This window comes from Pseudophryne corroboree, chromosome 3 (assembly GCF_028390025.1).
Source record: "Pseudophryne corroboree isolate aPseCor3 chromosome 3, aPseCor3.hap2, whole genome shotgun sequence".
Classification (NCBI taxonomy): domain Eukaryota; kingdom Metazoa; phylum Chordata; class Amphibia; order Anura; family Myobatrachidae; genus Pseudophryne; species Pseudophryne corroboree.
The window spans coordinates 805,578,624-805,596,533 of record NC_086446.1 but is presented as its reverse complement, the minus strand read 5'-3'; the positions used below and the strand labels follow the sequence as shown (position 1 = coordinate 805,596,533).

General features: G+C 43.5%; 1 protein-coding gene across 4 annotated transcripts in view; it reads right to left on the bottom strand.

The window, feature by feature from the left end:
* LOC135056918 (pancreatic lipase-related protein 2-like) overlaps window positions 1-17,910 on the bottom strand; it is a 130,353-nt gene that overhangs the window by 45,769 nt on the left and 66,674 nt on the right. For 3 of the 4 annotated variants that reach the window (XM_063962691.1, XM_063962692.1, XM_063962693.1), the window contains exon 8: window positions 9,989-10,087. The exons of the other annotated variant lie outside the window; for it this stretch is intronic. In XM_063962691.1, the coding sequence (XP_063818761.1) occupies window positions 9,989-10,087 (99 nt within the window). The remainder of the gene's footprint in view (window positions 1-9,988; window positions 10,088-17,910) is intronic. 4 annotated transcript variants of the gene reach the window in all.

Below are 17,910 nucleotides of genomic sequence, written 5' to 3'. Positions count from 1 at the left end.
CACAGTCATTTTATATGTCTGACATAGAAGCTGTGGATGGTCACGAGTATGTTGATATTTCAGAAGTTCCAAACAAAGGGGTTAGAGCATCTGTGGTTGAGTCGCATTCTGCAACGATGGACGATATTGTTGCCGGTCCATCAGGTATTGATGTTAGACAACAACAACGGCCATCACGTCAGAGCACGTTGGCTGAGGCTGACAACGGTCCATCAGGCGCAGTTTTTAACAGGTACGGGTATTGGTCAACAAAACACTACAGGCAAACCCACAAGGGCAGAGTGTGCGAGTAAAGCAGCAGAATTAAAATATAATGTGTTAGGGGCAGTTTGGAGAGAGGTCACTTACATGAACTATGCGTCTACCGGGCTGTTAACACGACTCGCAGAAATAATACACAGTGACAAACGAGACCAGCGAATGCTTAATAAATTTATTAAACTCTATATGGAACTCCCAATAGAACAGAACAACCTAGTTAGGGAGACCTGTGATTTCCTAGAGGTCAACGCATTTGGTAAAAAAACACAGACATGACTATTTATGACAGGGTGCGGTTTGAACAGCATTGCAACGCGTAGAACACAGGGCCATAAAAATACAAACAGGAATTTAAAAGTAAAATGGTCCATAAGAACGTTAATAAACTTAAGAAAACAAAGCAACTTAGACTGGCACGACAAGGTACGCGTAGATTTAATGACCAGAATGACAACATACCGTCACGACACATAGATAGACCACCATCACAGACGGATAGCCTTGAGCTTGTAGCATCACCCGGACCGGATGGTCCAGAAACGCCTAGTAATAATGAGGCGACGCACCCTGGTTTTTTTAGAAAAACATCGACGGGCACGAACGAAATCAACCCAATTTCAGGGCGTCTGAATTACACCATCATTTCCATTTTATTAACTTGAATAGAATCACATCATTTGTAGACGCTATGAGGGCAATACATGAAGCAATAAAGACTATGATCGACAGCTACATGATTAATGTCGACCCTAACCATCATATACAGTTAAGGTTGGAAGGTGGAGGGTTACACAATGCCATCTATTCACACCGTAAGCCGCACAGTTCATTAGACGCCGTCAGTTTTTTGAATCAGATAACAAACATGCTGAAAAGTAATGCTGAGGTTTTATTTGATACAGAGTTGAAATTTGTGATCTCAGTTTTCAAGAATCGCATAGGTGGTGCCCTGATGGGCAGGAGCCTTCGGAGAATACCTCACAGTCTTATTATTGAGAAACGCAGACGATTTCAATAACAGCGGTAACAATCTGTGTCTGGCGGCTAGCCTCTACAAACTTCTGGACAAAGATAACTCCACAGACCACGTGATACACGAGAGGGCTCTCGAGATTCATAAAGCTTTGAATTTGCCCCTTGATAAAATGATCAGCTTAAGCAATGTTTGTTTTGAAAACCATTTAAAGGCATCAATTAAGATTCTCTATTACAGTAACGGAAGCTGGAATTGTTATAGCACAGAGTGTCGATACAAAGACAACATACTGCTCATATTATGGCACAATGATCATTACTATGGTATTTTGGACATTAAAGCTTTTGTGGGTGCCCGTTACTTCTGTAAATTTTGCAACATTGTGTACCACCACAGAAATAAGCACGACTGTCTTTTCTTTTGCAAGTCATGTCTCAGACAGGATTACGTTGATACAGGTCAGGCAGAATTAAGGTGTACACAGTGTAGGGTGTTTTGCAGGTTAACAGACTGTTTAGAGACGCACAAGTCTTTAGCGTTGGCTATGAAAATGTCGTGCCTTCAAAAAATGTATTGCGATTGATGTGGGATGTACACCAATCCCAACCACACGTGTCGGGGTATGAAATGCCCCATTTGCAAAGTGAATGTTGACAATTTTGCAGGTCATTTGTGTTACATTCAAAACATTAAACCTGCAATTCCTACTTTAAAATAATTTTTTTATGATTTTGAATGCATGCAAAAAACGAGCGTGCACATACCTAATTTCTGTTACGTATTAACGCTAGTGGATGAGAAATCCTGGGAGTTTCAGAGCTCTGATTGTATCGAAGATTTTGTAAAAACATTCATGAGACCAAAATTTGCGGGATACACATTCGTAGCCCATAATGCCGGGTGTTATGATGCGTACTTTGTAATGCGACAATTGATTAAGGAAAAATTGAAAGCCTCTGTGTTGGCACAAGGCGGTAAACGGTTCAGCATAACGGTGAGTGATTTAAATATTCGATTTATCGATTCTTTAAATTTTTTGCCCATGCGCCTCAGTCGTTTACCAAAAGCAATGGGTTTTGAGGGTTCAAAAGGATATTTCCCAATTTTTTTTAACAAAGCCGCTAACCAAAATTATGTAGGTGCCATGCCGGATATTCAGCATTTTTTCACGCAATATATGATGGGAACAGAAAAGGTTGAATTCAAAGAATGGTATGAGAGATATAAGCATAAGCCATTTAACTTCCAGGATGAACTTAAATGCTATTGCAAGGAGGATGTAGTAATATTACAGAGGACTTGTAAGGTTTTCCGAGATGCTGTTATATCGATGACCAAACAGGAAGATGTCATATATAAGAAAAATAAGCCGGTTATTGTTGAGATATGTTGATACCTTTCAACTAGTCACTCTGGCCGCTGCTTGCATGGCCATGTACCGATGTAGATTTTTAAAGGATAACACGTTGGCGCTTGTACCGGCTGATAACTATCACAAGACTCAGAAGCGTTACTCAACACCAGCCATGCAGTGGTTAATGTACATAGCGCATACAGAAGGCGTAGACATAAGACACGCATTACAAGGAGGTGAGAAGAAAGTTGGTAGCTACTACCTGGACGGCTATTCAGTGATCGATGGGGACCAAATGGCGTTTGAGTTCCAAAGTTGTTTTTTTCACAGTTGTAGCGCTTGTTACAACCCCGATGATGAAAGCAAAGTGACTCAAACGACCTACGGTCAATTATGCCGCAAGATGCAGGTGAGAATTAATTTTCTTAAGCTCGGCGGATTTCATGTGCGTGTTATTTGGGAGTGCCAGTGGAAAAAAATGTTACAGGATGATGCCTGTCTACAGGAGTTTCTTAAGGGCAAAGGTTTGCCCGAACCCTTGGACCCACGAGATTCGCTTTACGGCGGATGTACAAATGCCATAAAGCTGTATCACAAAGCACAGCTGGATGAACAGATACACTACTATGATTTTACCAGTCTGTACCCATTTGTCAACAAAAACAAATCATATCCTGTAAAACATCCCAGGATCATTTATAAAGATTCTGATGATATCACAACATTTTTGGTAACGCTAAAGTAAAAGTGTACCCGCCGTGTGGGCTTTTCTTTCCAGTTCTACCTGTTAAAATGCTCTGTAGACTAATGTTTCCTTTATGTCGCACATGCGCTGTCTGGACTGGCAGAGTAGTGCGAACATAGTGATGAGGTACGAGCACTCGTCGGTACGTGGTGTACCGTAGAAATAAATTTAGCAGTTGACAATGGCTACAAAGTCTGTAAAATCTATGAAGTGTGGCATTTTGATGAATGATCTGACAACTTGTCTTCAGGTTACATTAAAATGCATCTTAGGGATAAACAAGAGGCTTCTGGTTATCCCGATTGGTGTACAGACTCTGAGAAACGCGGGCGTATATAGACGCCTATCAAAAAAATGAAGGTGTGTCTTTACGACCCGATCACATAGAAATCAACCCCGCAAAAAGACAAATTTCAAAATTGTTTTTAAACTCCTTATGGGAAAGTTTGGTCAACATAATAACATGCCCAACACTAGTCTAGTGTCTGATCCCGACAAGCTTTTTGAATACGCGTTTTTACCTCACTATGGAGGTGTCTGCTTTAGACTTTATTGATAACGACACTATCATGGTAAATTGAAAGTACGCCAAAGATCATTACACCCGATCAAGTAACTGTAATACTTTTACAGCTGCGGTTACAACAACGCATGCTAGAATTGAACTGTACAAACTATTGGATAGATTACAATAAAGATGTCTTTTACATGATACAGGCGAACTGACTAGCGAAATACCGGCCAGTATGCATATAACAGAGTTTGTTTCATCAGGCCCCAAATCATACGGCTATCGTCTAAATAACGGAAAGACCAGTTTAAAAGTTAAAGGTATCACGCTCAACGTTGATAATGCACAATATGTCAACTTTGACAGCCTGAAAGAGTTGGTCTTAGATTACCCTTTAAACCCCGAAGGTGGCGACCAGAAAAAAATTGTGATACATCAATCTGGCATAGTGCGGATTAAAAAATATTGGCAAATTGAAACGTGCATGCTGCAGAAAACGCAAAAATGCGTTTACACTAAACTTACAGATAACTTCACGACGCTTCCATTTGGTTATTAAGATGGATGTCAGACTGCAACATCCCTTTTCATGTATTTTAGCAGGCCCCTTCAATTTGGGTAAAAGTTATTTTGTTAAAATGCTGCTGCACAATGCAACTACGCACATGTCACATGTGCCTGATAATATTGTTTGGTTTTATGGCTGTTGGCAACCTATGTACGATCAGCTTCTGCGTGATTACCCAAGCATGCATTTTATAGAGGGTCTACCAGAGACTTTTAACGACGACCAACTTTTCCCCCCTGATAGGATTAATTTAGCGGTTGTTGATCTGATGGAGTTGACTAGTAATAATTCTGAGATTGAGAAAGCATTCACAAAGTATGTACACCACAGAAACCTCTGTATCATGTACCTAGTGCAAAATGTCTTTTACCAAGGTAAAAAGAGCAGGACGATACATCTAAACACAAAATATATGGTCCTTTTCAAAAATCCATGGGATAAATTGCAGGTGACGACGCTGGCTAAACAAATGTACCCCAGTAATAGTCTGTTCTTTCTGGACACATTCCAAAATGCGACATCAACACCGTATGGCTATTTACTGGTTGATTTAAGAACCAATACGCTTGACGAATACCGTTTACGAAGCGGCTCATTTCCACCAGATGAGCCGGTTGCTTATGTCATTAAAAAGCATACATCTAGAAAGCTGTAATTCCAAAACTTTTAGTCATTTATCTTAGCGCCACTAGCAGTGAGCATGTCGATGCATTTACGTCATAATTGGATGCTTTTAAAAATGTTAATAAAGGCAACACCTGCTCAAAGAAATGCTATTTTATCCAACGCTTCAAACGATTTGGTGACAACCATTTGTTAGATAGCCCTCAACATACTTTAAGGTAAAATACCATTGACACAACGTCAGTTGAATTACCTTAAAAAGAAGCGGGCCCTTATAAAATCGCTTTGTAATAAGAAATGCAACATTGGTAAAAAGAAGCAGTTGGTGAAACAGTCCAATGGCTTTATTGGCTCGTTGCTTTGTTTTGCCATACCGTTAAAAACAGGTCTCCTGACTAATCGTTGATGGAATATGCTGAGAAAATGTATCTAGTGCCTCAGCAGCAGGTAGAATGTTTACGCAACAAACCTGTTAATGATGATATACGTAAAACAGTCACCCAAGGTCTGGATGTGGAAATCATAAACATACTACAGAATAATGATTTATCGGAATATGATAAAGCTATACGTTACACAGCCACTTTGCAGAAATATCTGGTGCTGAGTAAGCAATCTGATAGAGAAATGTCATCTTTAACTCCTTTAACGCCCAAAATGCCAACTGATCCACAAACAAACAACTCTGATCAGTCAGACGGTTCTGACTCTGTTTATCACGATGTTGTGGACGGCGTTAATGCCAGGTATAGGAAGAACTCTGAAATTCTTGTGAGTGAAATGGCCGGGTCTAAACACATCACAAACTGGAACGCTAAAGGCGAGTTTCTGTATAAAGGTAAGCTGTACAGGGATCCAACAGGTTAGATTTAATAAGACATTACGCAAAGCCACAGCGTGTCGAGCCGTAAAATGCCGAATGGGTGGATTGAAATTATGCATGTTATGGCTGAATTAAATATTCCATCCACTGTAGTCAGCAACGCATCAAACAGAATGTACCTAGTTCATTTAAAAGCAGAAACATACTCCGTTGATGATGACTTTTTATTAACTCCAGCGCTAGAAGCATATAAAAAAAGACGCTTAAATGTTTTAAGCAGCCCCGGTTTAACAACCACTCATGGTTACTTAATGCCTAGGAAACGAACTGTAGGATTGTTACAGGATTTACTGTGGTTGAGTCTATGATCTATTTCTATTATATATTGTTTTTAAGCGTTGGCATTGTAATAAAGTTTTAAAAAGTTTGTTTAAAATAGTTATGAAACATTGTATATAAAATGCTTCAAATATCGTACTGATTACAATTGTTATAATATTGCAACATTAATGTATCTGTAAATATGCTTTTTACGTTACAATAAAATATCCTTATGATTTATAATGGTCTGTTTTGTTCTTTGTTTCTAATCGGTGTTTTTGGAAGAAGATCACACTTGCACAACAACAAAGTTTAAAATCATTTATTATAGTTATGAAACATTGTACATAAAATGTTTCAAACACAGGGATGATTACAAGTTACACATTTCTGTATACATTTATCCATATAGCGACTCAAACATTGACTTTTCGGCAGGCGCCTTACAAACATTGCAACTAAACGGTCATTACATTTTGTATCAATACTAAATCGGGTCAGTATTTCCTCATATTTGTAGTTTTTACACATCATAAATATAAAGTAAATACAGTATTGACCGCATACAGCGCTTGAAAAATCTTGTAACCGACTGTTTTTAATTCAAAAAGTATTTGTCACCAAATGTAAAAACTTTATGATATTCTTTGGGAAAATGTCACTGTCCGGCGAGAGACCATAGGAATCAAAGAAATAACAAAATGCCGTGTTCATTAAAATAAATGGCCAACCAGTTTTCGCCTGGCTGCCCGCTACTATGCGTGTTGATTACAAACGCGCAGGGGTAATGCGTCAGTTTATCGGTAGGCAACAGATCACACGGATACGTTCCTTTAAAAATATGCCTTGTGCTTTGCGCAGTGTACAGAATAGTGTTTATCTGTAATGTGTTCATTTTTCAGCAGCGTAGTGTTAATTTATTTCATTTATAGATAATCGTACAGCACATCGCGCCTTTGATTAATTTCGATAATGTTATCAAATAGAGCGTATATTATCACATTGACTGTCTGGTCCAACGCTTCTGCAAAACGGAATTCAGCACATAGATTGCCTGTTCTTATCACGGAAAGGTGTTCTCCACATTCCTGCTCCGGCGACAGATCAAAAGCGAATAGCGTATAGCCGTTGAGGTACTCTTCGCGGTCAGTCAGTATGCCGGCGTCAGATTTCTGCTTATTTGTGATTTGTATGAGCGGCATATACTCTCTTACGGCATTACCATGTTCAAAGTCTGGTTGAAATGGTTTTGCAGGGTGCGGTGTTCAATCCAGATAAAGGGATGCAAAGCTTACATTTTTATGTTCAGAACAAAGTGGATTCCGATTAAGGACTCCTGAAAATGCTTCGTTGTCCACAAAGCCGGCTATGACAGTTTTAGGAACTTGATTTGTGGCTTGTCCGATAACGTCTTTCGCAATATTATGTGCCGCGTTCTTCATGTGCAGTTTAGCTAGCTCTAAACCTCTCCGGAAAAGAGGCACTGCTTTTCTGAAAATACTTCGAGAAATACCGCCTAAACCGCATCCGTACATATACGCGCTGCCGTGAAAACCTGGTAATCCATTACCAGCTTGCGTTTTATAATATTGCGCATAGAGACCCGGATCGCCATCATTTTTAACAGCGACCATTCTGTTTAGTTAATAAATATCGCTTTTGCGTTGTCTAAAGTGTAGTTTCACGATCACTTTACCAAACTTAAATGAGATGTTCTTGTTCTGGTCGTTCTTTATGGCTACTGTGTCAAAATGCGCTTTGCACAAAAGGTATGTAATTGGGCTTCTCGTATGTGATCACTTGACTAACACGTATTTTCGATCTCTGACCATCTTATTTTTTAAATTCTTTTCCACTTTGAAAATTCTTTTATAGTTTTTGGGTATGCTTTGAAGTTCTTCGGGGTAAAAACTACCTGTTATAACTTCACCGTACAGATCTGTCAACTTATAAAGCGGCTTAAGACCTTTAGTGTTCACACTCTGTATGACAAATATTTCCTCAGAATAATTCTCTTCGCAACCTTTCTGAAATATATCCTTATATTTGGATATGCACACGTGTTCGCCGATGGATAAACACAGCGCTTGTTTACCGGCTTTAAAGTACACCATCTTGAAAATTCTCAAAGCGTTAGAGGGCTTCACTTCACACGGTGCACAATTAATCGTTCTGTGATACGTATTATTATAGCTGTATATAAAGTCCTGTAAAACATCTATATATCTGTAAGTATTCTGTGCTGTGAAATAGCGCCACATTCGTGTTTTTAAAGTTCTATTAAAGCATTCTATGACAGCCGCTTTTACATCGTTATTAGTCATAAAATGATGTATATCGTATTTTTCTAACACTTTTTTTAAGGTTTTGTTTAGAAACTCTCTACCACAGTCAGTTTGTAGCTTCTTTGGTACGCAACCCTGCTGGAATATTTTTTCAAAAGCATTAGCGACGGATGTAGCATTCTTAGTCATTAGGCTTTCAGCCCACAATCTCTTACTGAAAATATCGATGATGGTTAGTATGTACTTAAATCCATCGTTGTACTTCGCAAGATCTATGAGCGAAACCAAGTCGCATTGCCATTGATTTATATTCGATACGCATATCATGTTCCTTTTATAGTCATTCCTGACCGGCTTATGTAATGTATATGCATCTTGTTTTTGCAGCCATTCTTTAATATCGCCACTTTTAAACACATCTTTATTCGATGCATAAAACTTATCAACGCCGCTATAACTCCCTGGGTTTAATACGGTGTAATACGCATTCTTCATATGCTTTTTTTGGTTAGCCGACCGTTGTAACATGATGCTTCTTTAGTCCGCAGGCATAGCAGCATACACTTTTATAGATATCACACTCGAATCCAATAAACAGCATTCATAGCTTGCATGCTTATTTTATAAATCAATTGGAAACAACATTTACTGTTGCAACTAAGCGTTAACAACACACAAGTCAATTGGAAATAATATACAATGATGCAACATCTAAGAATTAATACACAGGAGGCTTTTCAATGATTAAACACCGCTTATAACTCATTTGTAAGCTTATTTTATATAAAACAACATCAGAAGAGGACGAACAGTGGGTGTGTCGGGGTTTGGGTAGGAGTGCGGTTAGGGGTGGGATTTGCATATTTAGGGGCGTTGCCACCTGTCAGTTTGAGTTTGACGGAACATGGTGCTCTCTCTACTTGCATATGGCAATGAGTAGTGAGCAACTTCTGACAAATAGAACAATTTTACCATGTACAAAAGTGAACACAGGGCCTAATTCAGATTTGCACGTAATCCTGATGGTGCGCATGTACAGAACCGGTCTTGTGATATTGCTGGCAGCCCTCTCTTGACATGCTGCAACATTTGGGGGGCAGAGCAGGGGCATCACCTGACACTATTCTTCAAAACGGGGGCGTGTCATTCCCGTTTAGAAGGCGTGATGGGTCCAGGGTGTATATCGTCAGATGTAGACTTACTGGACCCGGATGTCTGGATCTGATGTCCATCCTGAGTAAGCTTCAGCTTACGGAGGCTGACCACTGTCTAGCACGGTGAATCGACAATGATGGTTGCGACGATGATCTGAGGCTGCCTCCACAGATGTAGCACTCGAAACTCGCAAGTCTATCGCCTACAGACGTCTCCTGCTGCATTGCAATGACACAGAATTGCGCAGCCACTTCCCTGCGCTTCCTTGTGGCTGTGCAATTCCATGCAAATGTGAATTAAGCCCACAGTACAGGTAACAGTCCATGCAATGAATGACATTCCTGCTACATAGATAAATACTGCACCTCTATTTGTGTGGATAGCGTAAACACGTAGACCATCCGTGGGGTCAAGACGAACTACCGGAGCAGTATCCTGGAAGAATGGTCCAGCGGGGTCCAGACCTGTAACCAGTAACCTCCATTTGTTAGATATATAATATGATTACGGCTATTTATATGGCGCTGACAAAGCCTTTGTGGCACAATATGAATTAAAGAATAATAAACATAAGAATAATAATTATGGAGAAGAAAGGAAAGTGGCGTTTGCTTAGTAACAGGATGCAATTCTCTGCTCCGTCGCTACCTTTACATCAGAGAGGAATAGCACTGATTCTGTCATTTGGAGAAATAGGATAAAATGTTAGAAAACACAACAAAGTCAGAGTTGGTTTATTAATAGATTGTGTGACCGGGTGCACCTCGCTGCACCAGGCCATCACACACTTGTTTGATCCCATAGGACCTGGGCCAATAGGGGATCCCTTGTTACCGTCTGTAACCGCAGGCCTCTTTTTCTCCTAATCCAACACACAATACCACAGGGGAAATTCCGTCCAGTGGTTTTTATCCTATCAAATTAAGTGCATGTGCCTGACATGAACGAGGAATTACACCTTGTAAATGGGGAGTGGCCTCTCCTCTGTGCATGAGCCCACCTGAAGTGATAGTCGCCGCCCAAGTGCCGACACGTCTAGAGTGGGGGTATGTTTCCCTCCAATACTTACTTCCTGGATGCTGCTAAGGGACCAAGCCTGACACCTCTATCCTGAATCCGAGCTCCAGAGATCGGCAAATCAGGTCCCCAGGCAGAGTCTACTGGCCACGGAGTGGAAGGTCTTTGGAGCTACAGGGAAAGATTTTGTGGCTGTAGTGGCCAGCTCTCTCTATGTCCTCCTGCCACTTTACTGAGGGAGGCTGCAGTGTAAGACATTCTATTTACCAGGAAGCAGGGCTGAGGGACCCAGCAGCCCAGAGAGCTCCAGATTCCTCCTAGACCGCCAGGGAAGAGAGTAAGTGCATTTTTCTTTAAATACATTTAAAATACATACTTTGTGCCTGGTGTCCTGCACCAGGCTTTAACCACCGCACCACTGCACTCAGGACCTATGATCCCGGCTCAGAACTGCACATATATGTTATTTTACTTTCTTACAGTTTACTTTAAACCTTATTCTACACTTGCTTTTATTTTTACTACTGTAGTCCTGCAGTTTGGGACTGCTGGACATCTCCCCAGCCTGCAGTGCAGTGCAACGGGGGTTAACAGCTTTGGTGCTCACACTGGTAACTGGCTTTCCCGGTTCCCCAATCGTTCACCTCCATGTACACTCCTACAAGTGGTCTACTAGAGTGCCACAGCTAGAACAATCGGTTTGGCTATGGGTTCTCCTTTCTGTCCCCTCCCAGCACCCGGAGTACAAGGATCTGGCTTACTCGGTCCTCCTTTGTGCAGCCACTCATAGTCCTGGAGCCTGGGACTTCATCCAGGCTGCAGTGGTTCTTCAGCACCTAGTCCATTTGTGAAGCGCACCGGGGGTTAATACACAGCACTGCCAGGGCCACCAGAGAGGGACCGGGCCCACAGCACATCAAACAGATTAAAAATACATTAGTAATACAATTTCAACATGGCACCTAGCAACGGTCTTACATTTGATTGCCACCTAGCGCAGTTAGGTCTCTTTAAAGATAGCGACTGCCGTGAAGGGTTAACCACGGACTCTAACCTTACCCTAAACATAACTCTAATCCCAAACCCTATTTCAAATAAAAAGGAATAAATTTACAGAGTGTAACACGCAGCCTATTCTATGCTTCAGGCACAGATGAAAATGATGGTGGATTCTCTCAACCAGACTGATCCCCAAAGTCTGAACTAGAGCAAAAAAACTCCCATACCTTTTTTTATCAGCTTACCTCCACACACACATACCTTCTTCGGACAGAGTTGATGTCATGACCAGGTGTCTGATGACTTGTCTTACTAATCCAACATCTATTTGAGGACTGCCCACATTACTATTAACCTAAGTACAAATAAGTGTGCATAATTTCCCATGTGTAATAGCTACATGACATATGGTTTGCTTACATTTAGCTCTATTATAAAAGCTATAATATGATTATAAATAATACATCTCACAGAAATGTGATTGGTAAGATACTTAATTTCCCATATGACACGGAGACCCATTTATCATTGTATATTAATTCCCGAATATCTGCTGTGATTTCTCCATTCCCGCTGGCAGCCACATCCCTCATAGGTTTCTAGGAAAAAGTCTTAAGAAGGTGAATATTTCCTTATGTTGTGATCACTGCTGTTGTACTATTTTCAGTTCATTTCCATCCAGATCTCCAGTATTAATCCCAAATATACAGAGAATAAATATCCGACCTACAGTACACTGATAATCTCTACCCTTACCATGGACATTTGGGGCCATGTTGTTACCTATCGCCCTCTGATGAATCATCCTGTACATTCCACTGTGCTATATATGGGCTTTTATTAAGTTACTTAACAACCACACTGTGTCAGGTTTCTGGTTTTGTCTGTCCCTGGAGGGGGCAATAGTAGGTCAGTGTAGGTGCAATGTATTACACAAGGAGACCGAAGAATAGTCCTGTGCATAGGCGTGATATTTATTATGTCACAGGGGTCACAAAGCAATTGAATAACAGGTGCAGTGGAATGCAATTGATGATAACTTGAAAACCAGAAATAACAGGAACTGAAGTTTGGATGATAACTGGTACAACTGATAATAGGAATAATGAATGGTAACTTAATCCAAGGAAATAAATATTCAAAAGTCACTGGTAACACAAATGAGGAATGAAGGTAAACTTGATAACTGGATGCAAACTGTTTTGAAAAATATAAAGTCACTAGGTGATTGATCGCGCCCTACGGGCGCTCTTCACAGCGTCGTAAGGGGCTACGCCCCGGTAAACTCAACAGAAAAGTGAAGGAGTAGAATAGTAGATGGTGAAGTTGTGGTGGAATGGTGTGTTTGGAGGGTGCGTCTATTGTGTTTTTGTGGTAGCGGTGGGTGAATTGTTTATGTGTGTGGCAAGGTGAAGTGGATGTGGTGTTAGGGTGTTTGTTGGGGGTAGAGGTGTGTTATGTTAGCAGATGTTGGAGTTAGAATTGGCGTATTAGTGGCTTTAGGCTATGGGGGTAGTCTTGTGGGGTAGCTGGTGTTTTAATGGTTTGACTGAATTAGTTGGGTGCAGAGGGAGGGCGGTGGGTGTGCGATAGGGTTAGGGTGGTGTGTGGCTGGATTGTGGAGGGTGTTGAAGGAAATGTGTGTGGTGGAGTGTTTTTTGTGAAGGGTACGTAGTTTGGCGTGTGGTTTTATGAAATGCTGTGGGTAATGATTTATGGTCCTTGGGCAAGTGTGTGGAGAGGGGTCACTGCCTGTATATGTTTTTGCGTAGGGGTGAGGGATGGTGGTGGTGATAGGAGGTGTAGTGTGGGATGGAGTTGGGTGGCAGGGGGATGGGTGAGAGGGTTTAAAGTTGGCATGGGTGGAGGAGGTCCACATAGGATGGGTGGTTGGATGGTGGAGGGTTTTTGTGTGGGGGGGGGGGGAAAGGAGGGGAAAGGGCAGTGGAGGGTGCGTGCGTGTTGTTAGGAGTATGGAGGGTGAGTGTGTGCATGTGTAGGGGGGGGAGGGGAAAGTGGAGGGTGTGGGCGTGTGGAGGGTGTGTTTGTGTGTGTAGGGGGGAGGGGAAAGTGAAGTGGAGGGTGCGTGCGTGTTGGTAGGAGTGTGGAGGGTGAGTGTGTTGGGGGGAGGGGAAAGTGAAGTGAAGGGTGCAGGCGTGTTAGTAGGAGTGTGGAGGGTGAGTGTGTGCATGTTTTGGGGGGGGGAGGGGAAAGTGGAGGGTGTGGGCGTGTGGAGGGTGTGTGTGTGTAGGGGGGAGGGGAAAGTGAAGTGGAGGGTGCGTGTTGGTAGGAGTGTGGAGGGTGAGTGTGTGTGTGTGTGTGTTGGGGGGAGGGGAAAGTGAAGTGGAGGGTGCGTGCGTGTTGGTAGGAGTGTGGAGGGTGAGTGTGTTGGGGGAGGGGAAAGTGAAGTGGAGGGTGCGTGCGTGTTGGTAGGAGTGTGGAGGGTGAGTGTGTGTGTGTGTGTTGGGGGGAGGGGAAAGTGAAGTGGAGGGTGCGTGCGTGTTGGTAGGATTGTGGAGGGTGAGAGTGTGTGTGTAGGGGGGGAGGGGAAAGTGAAGTGGAGGGTGCGTGCGCATTGTTAGAAGTGTGTGTAAGGTAGAAGTGGTTGCAGTGTATGTGGTGATAGGTGTTGGTATGTGTGGGGCCATGAGGCTGCTACTTGTTTCCCCCCTTGTGATGGACAGGGTGCGAGTGGGGCTTGGTGCAAGTGGTAGGATGGGTGATATGGGGGGCACGTCATACGCAAGTGGGTGAGTGGGGGGCGCTGTCTGCACAACACGGGGTAACAGTAACACAGGCCATAGCTGTACATGCGGCATCACCCTGACAGCACGCCACACCTGACTCTGTACCAGCGCTATCTCTGTCGCTGCTGCTGGCTCGGACCCGACGACCCTGCTGGACGTTTGGAAACAGACAGATTCATGGGGTCGGAGGCAGCAGCGGTGAGAGAGATAACGCTGGTACAGAGTCAGGTGCGGCGTGCTGTCAGGGTAATGCCGCATGTACAGCTATGGCCTGTGTTACCCCATGTTGCGGACGGCGGGTCCCGGGCAGCGTGTCAGTGGCTGCATGTGGGAACAGGCGACAGGCTGGTGCAGAGGGAGGGGTGTGGGGTGCGGGTGTCAGTGGGCTCCCGAGCAGTGTGTCCTGTCTGTGGCATCGGTGGCTGGATGCTCTGCTCCCCCCACCGCCGGATCCGATCCCTGCGGCACACAGCCGCAGCGGCCTCTGCTCCCCCGCACCGCCGGCTCCGATCCCCGCGTCACACAGCCGCAGCGGCCTCTGCTCCCCCGCACCGCCGGCTCCGATCTCCGCGGCACACAGCCGCAGCGGCCTCTGCTCTCCCCACCACCGGCCCCGATCCCCGGGTCATACATCCGCAGCGGCCTCTGCTCCCTCCACCGCCGGCCAGTGTGTGCAGCGGTAGTGGGGAGGGGAGAGCGGTATGTGCGGCCGGGGTGTGGAGGGCGTTTAGTTGTGAGTGTGTGGCCGCGTCTGCAATCTTAAAGAGGTTAGCGGCGGCCTCGGTTGCGGGTGTGTGTCCCGCCGTGGTGGGGAAGGTGGGTGTTTGCAGGGGAAGGGTGGTGTGGGGTGCGCCTGGCTAGGTGGCCATGCTTACCTGGCAGTGTGGGGCGTAAGTGCGCTGCTGGCTTGTGGCAGGGAATGGTGGGTGGAATCTCTGGCTGGTGCTCCCTTCTGCTATTGGTGTGTGCTGTGCTGACACTGGGACAGGGCAGGAGCTGCTAAGTCCGCCCAGGTCTTTAACTCCACCCAGCGTTAGAAATGCAGCCACAGAGTCACAGGGCTAATATATAGGAGATAATTAGGTGCACAGGTTTAGGCAATGAATTAACACCAGAGGAGAGTCTCTTACTGCAGATGGATTGTAGCAGGCTGTGGCTGGAGTCTGAAGCAGGCAAGAGAGATGAAGGCTGAAAAATTAGATGATCAGAATAACAACGGGGAAATCACTGGAGACCGGAACACGGGAACCAGGAGAACTTGCACACCAAATGTGACTCGTTGTCCAAGGCGATGAGACTGAGCCACGGACTGGAACTTATACCGCTTGCTCTGTGATGGTTGGATGTTGAACTCGGTGAGAACACACCCCGCTGGATTGGGTGTCCAGATCAGCTGAGAATTAGCTGGAGCTAATGATTCATCAGGAGAGTAATTCTGTAGACCGTTAATGCAATGCACTGCTGGTTGCTGGCTGGGCTCAGTAGTACACCAGGAGTTAATGCTGTTAACTAGAAGCACTGTGTACTCCAGGCTGCTGGCTAAAACCAGTAGTTTACCAAATGATAGTACTGGTTGGGTGGAGCAGTGAGCTGTGGGCTGCAGGAGACTGACCAGCAGAACCAGGAGCCAAGAGATGTGGTTCAGGGGTACTCAGCGACATTAGTTATGACGCTCGCAGACAGTGCATTCATGCAGCCGCAACTGGGGCAGTGAACTCCGGAGGCCTGCACACCAGCGCGCCGGTAAGTGAGATGCTGCTGAACGCCGATTCCTGACACACTGGCTGTTTCTTTCACCGCTATATAAAAGGATAAAGGAGGCAATATAATAGGTATATAAACCTATCTATAGATTGTAAGCTTGCGAGCAGGGCCTTCCTACCTCTATGACTGTTATCACCCAGTTTGTAATTGTTATTTCAAATTGTAAAGCGCAACGGAATTTGCTGCGCTATATAAGAAACTGTTAATAAATAAATAAATAAATATAAACGAAAGGAGAAAAACAAAAGGTGGAATAATAAAACTAAAGAAAGAGACTGGGGGTCTTGTTGAGGGAGACAATGTAATGGCAGATTATCTTAATTATTTTTGCTCGGTATTCACTACAGAAAGAGAGGGGAAGGGGCTACAATTAAATTGCAGGGTGTCACGTTTGAATAGAGAGAGGAGGATCACAAATTATATGTGATCCAAGGTGTGGTGATTACCTGCAGGAATAGTCACCAATAATGTTTTCAAGTGACTGTATATATATAATTTTGTATTCTTTCAGCCGAGATGTGACAACATGGCTGACATGCAATGTCCTGCATTTGACCCCCATAGGTCCAGGCCTAGAGAGATCTGCAGTCCATAAAGTTTGAGATGACATTCCTACATCAAAAGCAGAGATTTGCAAGCTCTGGACATTGAGGGCTGATAAGGCCATTTGTTGTTGTGTCAACAGAGGGGCTGTAAACAGACCAGGAATCCTGTTTCCTGGCTAATGTCATAAACCTTGCTTTCTTTGAAAGAGATTGCTACAGTATACTCATTACCTCCTCCCTTGGCTGTAGCCAAGCACCAAGTATGTAAAACCTGGTGTAGGTGTTTTGTCCAGCAGGAAAGTGGTTAAAAATCCCAAGGGAGGGGGCCTGATGAAGCTGGAGACTATATCTGTCCCACTCATGAAGATAGGAGTTGTGATCTCTTGGGGATACAGCTAGTATGCTGGAGGTGACCTGAGTTTCTGTGAAGTCCCCCACAACAGAAATACTTAAAACTTGTTTGCGTAAGTGTAAAGATTTCTGTAAGTTTTATTTCCTTTTCATTTATTGAGATTGCTGTATTCTGTGTGTGTTTTTAAAATATTCTTAATAATCTTTGTAACCTTTTTGTAACCAAAGCTCTGAAGTATTCTTGAAATTAAAATCCTAATTTTAGTTCTGATCCTGTTGTTCTTATGAACTCCAACGCCTGTGTGGCTCACGTCTATCTATTTTTCTAAGTATTGCAGTGTGTGTGTGACAGGTAAAGCTAAAGACGCCTGCAACGTCCGTAATACGTTGAAAAGTCTTTGCTGGTGGCAGCTGAAAGTATTTAAATAATCCCGTGTGTCAAAATTGACCCCCGAACGGCGCATGCGGCAATTCTCAAATTGGCGTATTTGTGGAATTGGCCGGCAGCGTCGTCACAAAGTGGTGGCAAGCGGTGGGATGATAATTGTTTGTTTTTATCTAAGAACTTAAGTGAAGGTGGTAATAATTCCGTGAGCGGAACATCCACTTCACCAGAATCAGAACTCAGAGCTTTATTATAATTGTAAAATCCACACAGTGAGTGGCAATCTCTGTTCCCCTCCCCATCTCTTGTTTTTCTTTTCTATTATTTTATTTTGGCGAAAATGAGATCAAAGATGACTAAGTCTAAACATCTGATGAAGGATGATGGCAAATTTGTGCGTGGGAATGATGCATCGCCCTGTGCTGCCGAGACAGTAGGGGATGTATTGCGCACTGGACTGTTACGTACTGCGGGTAGTA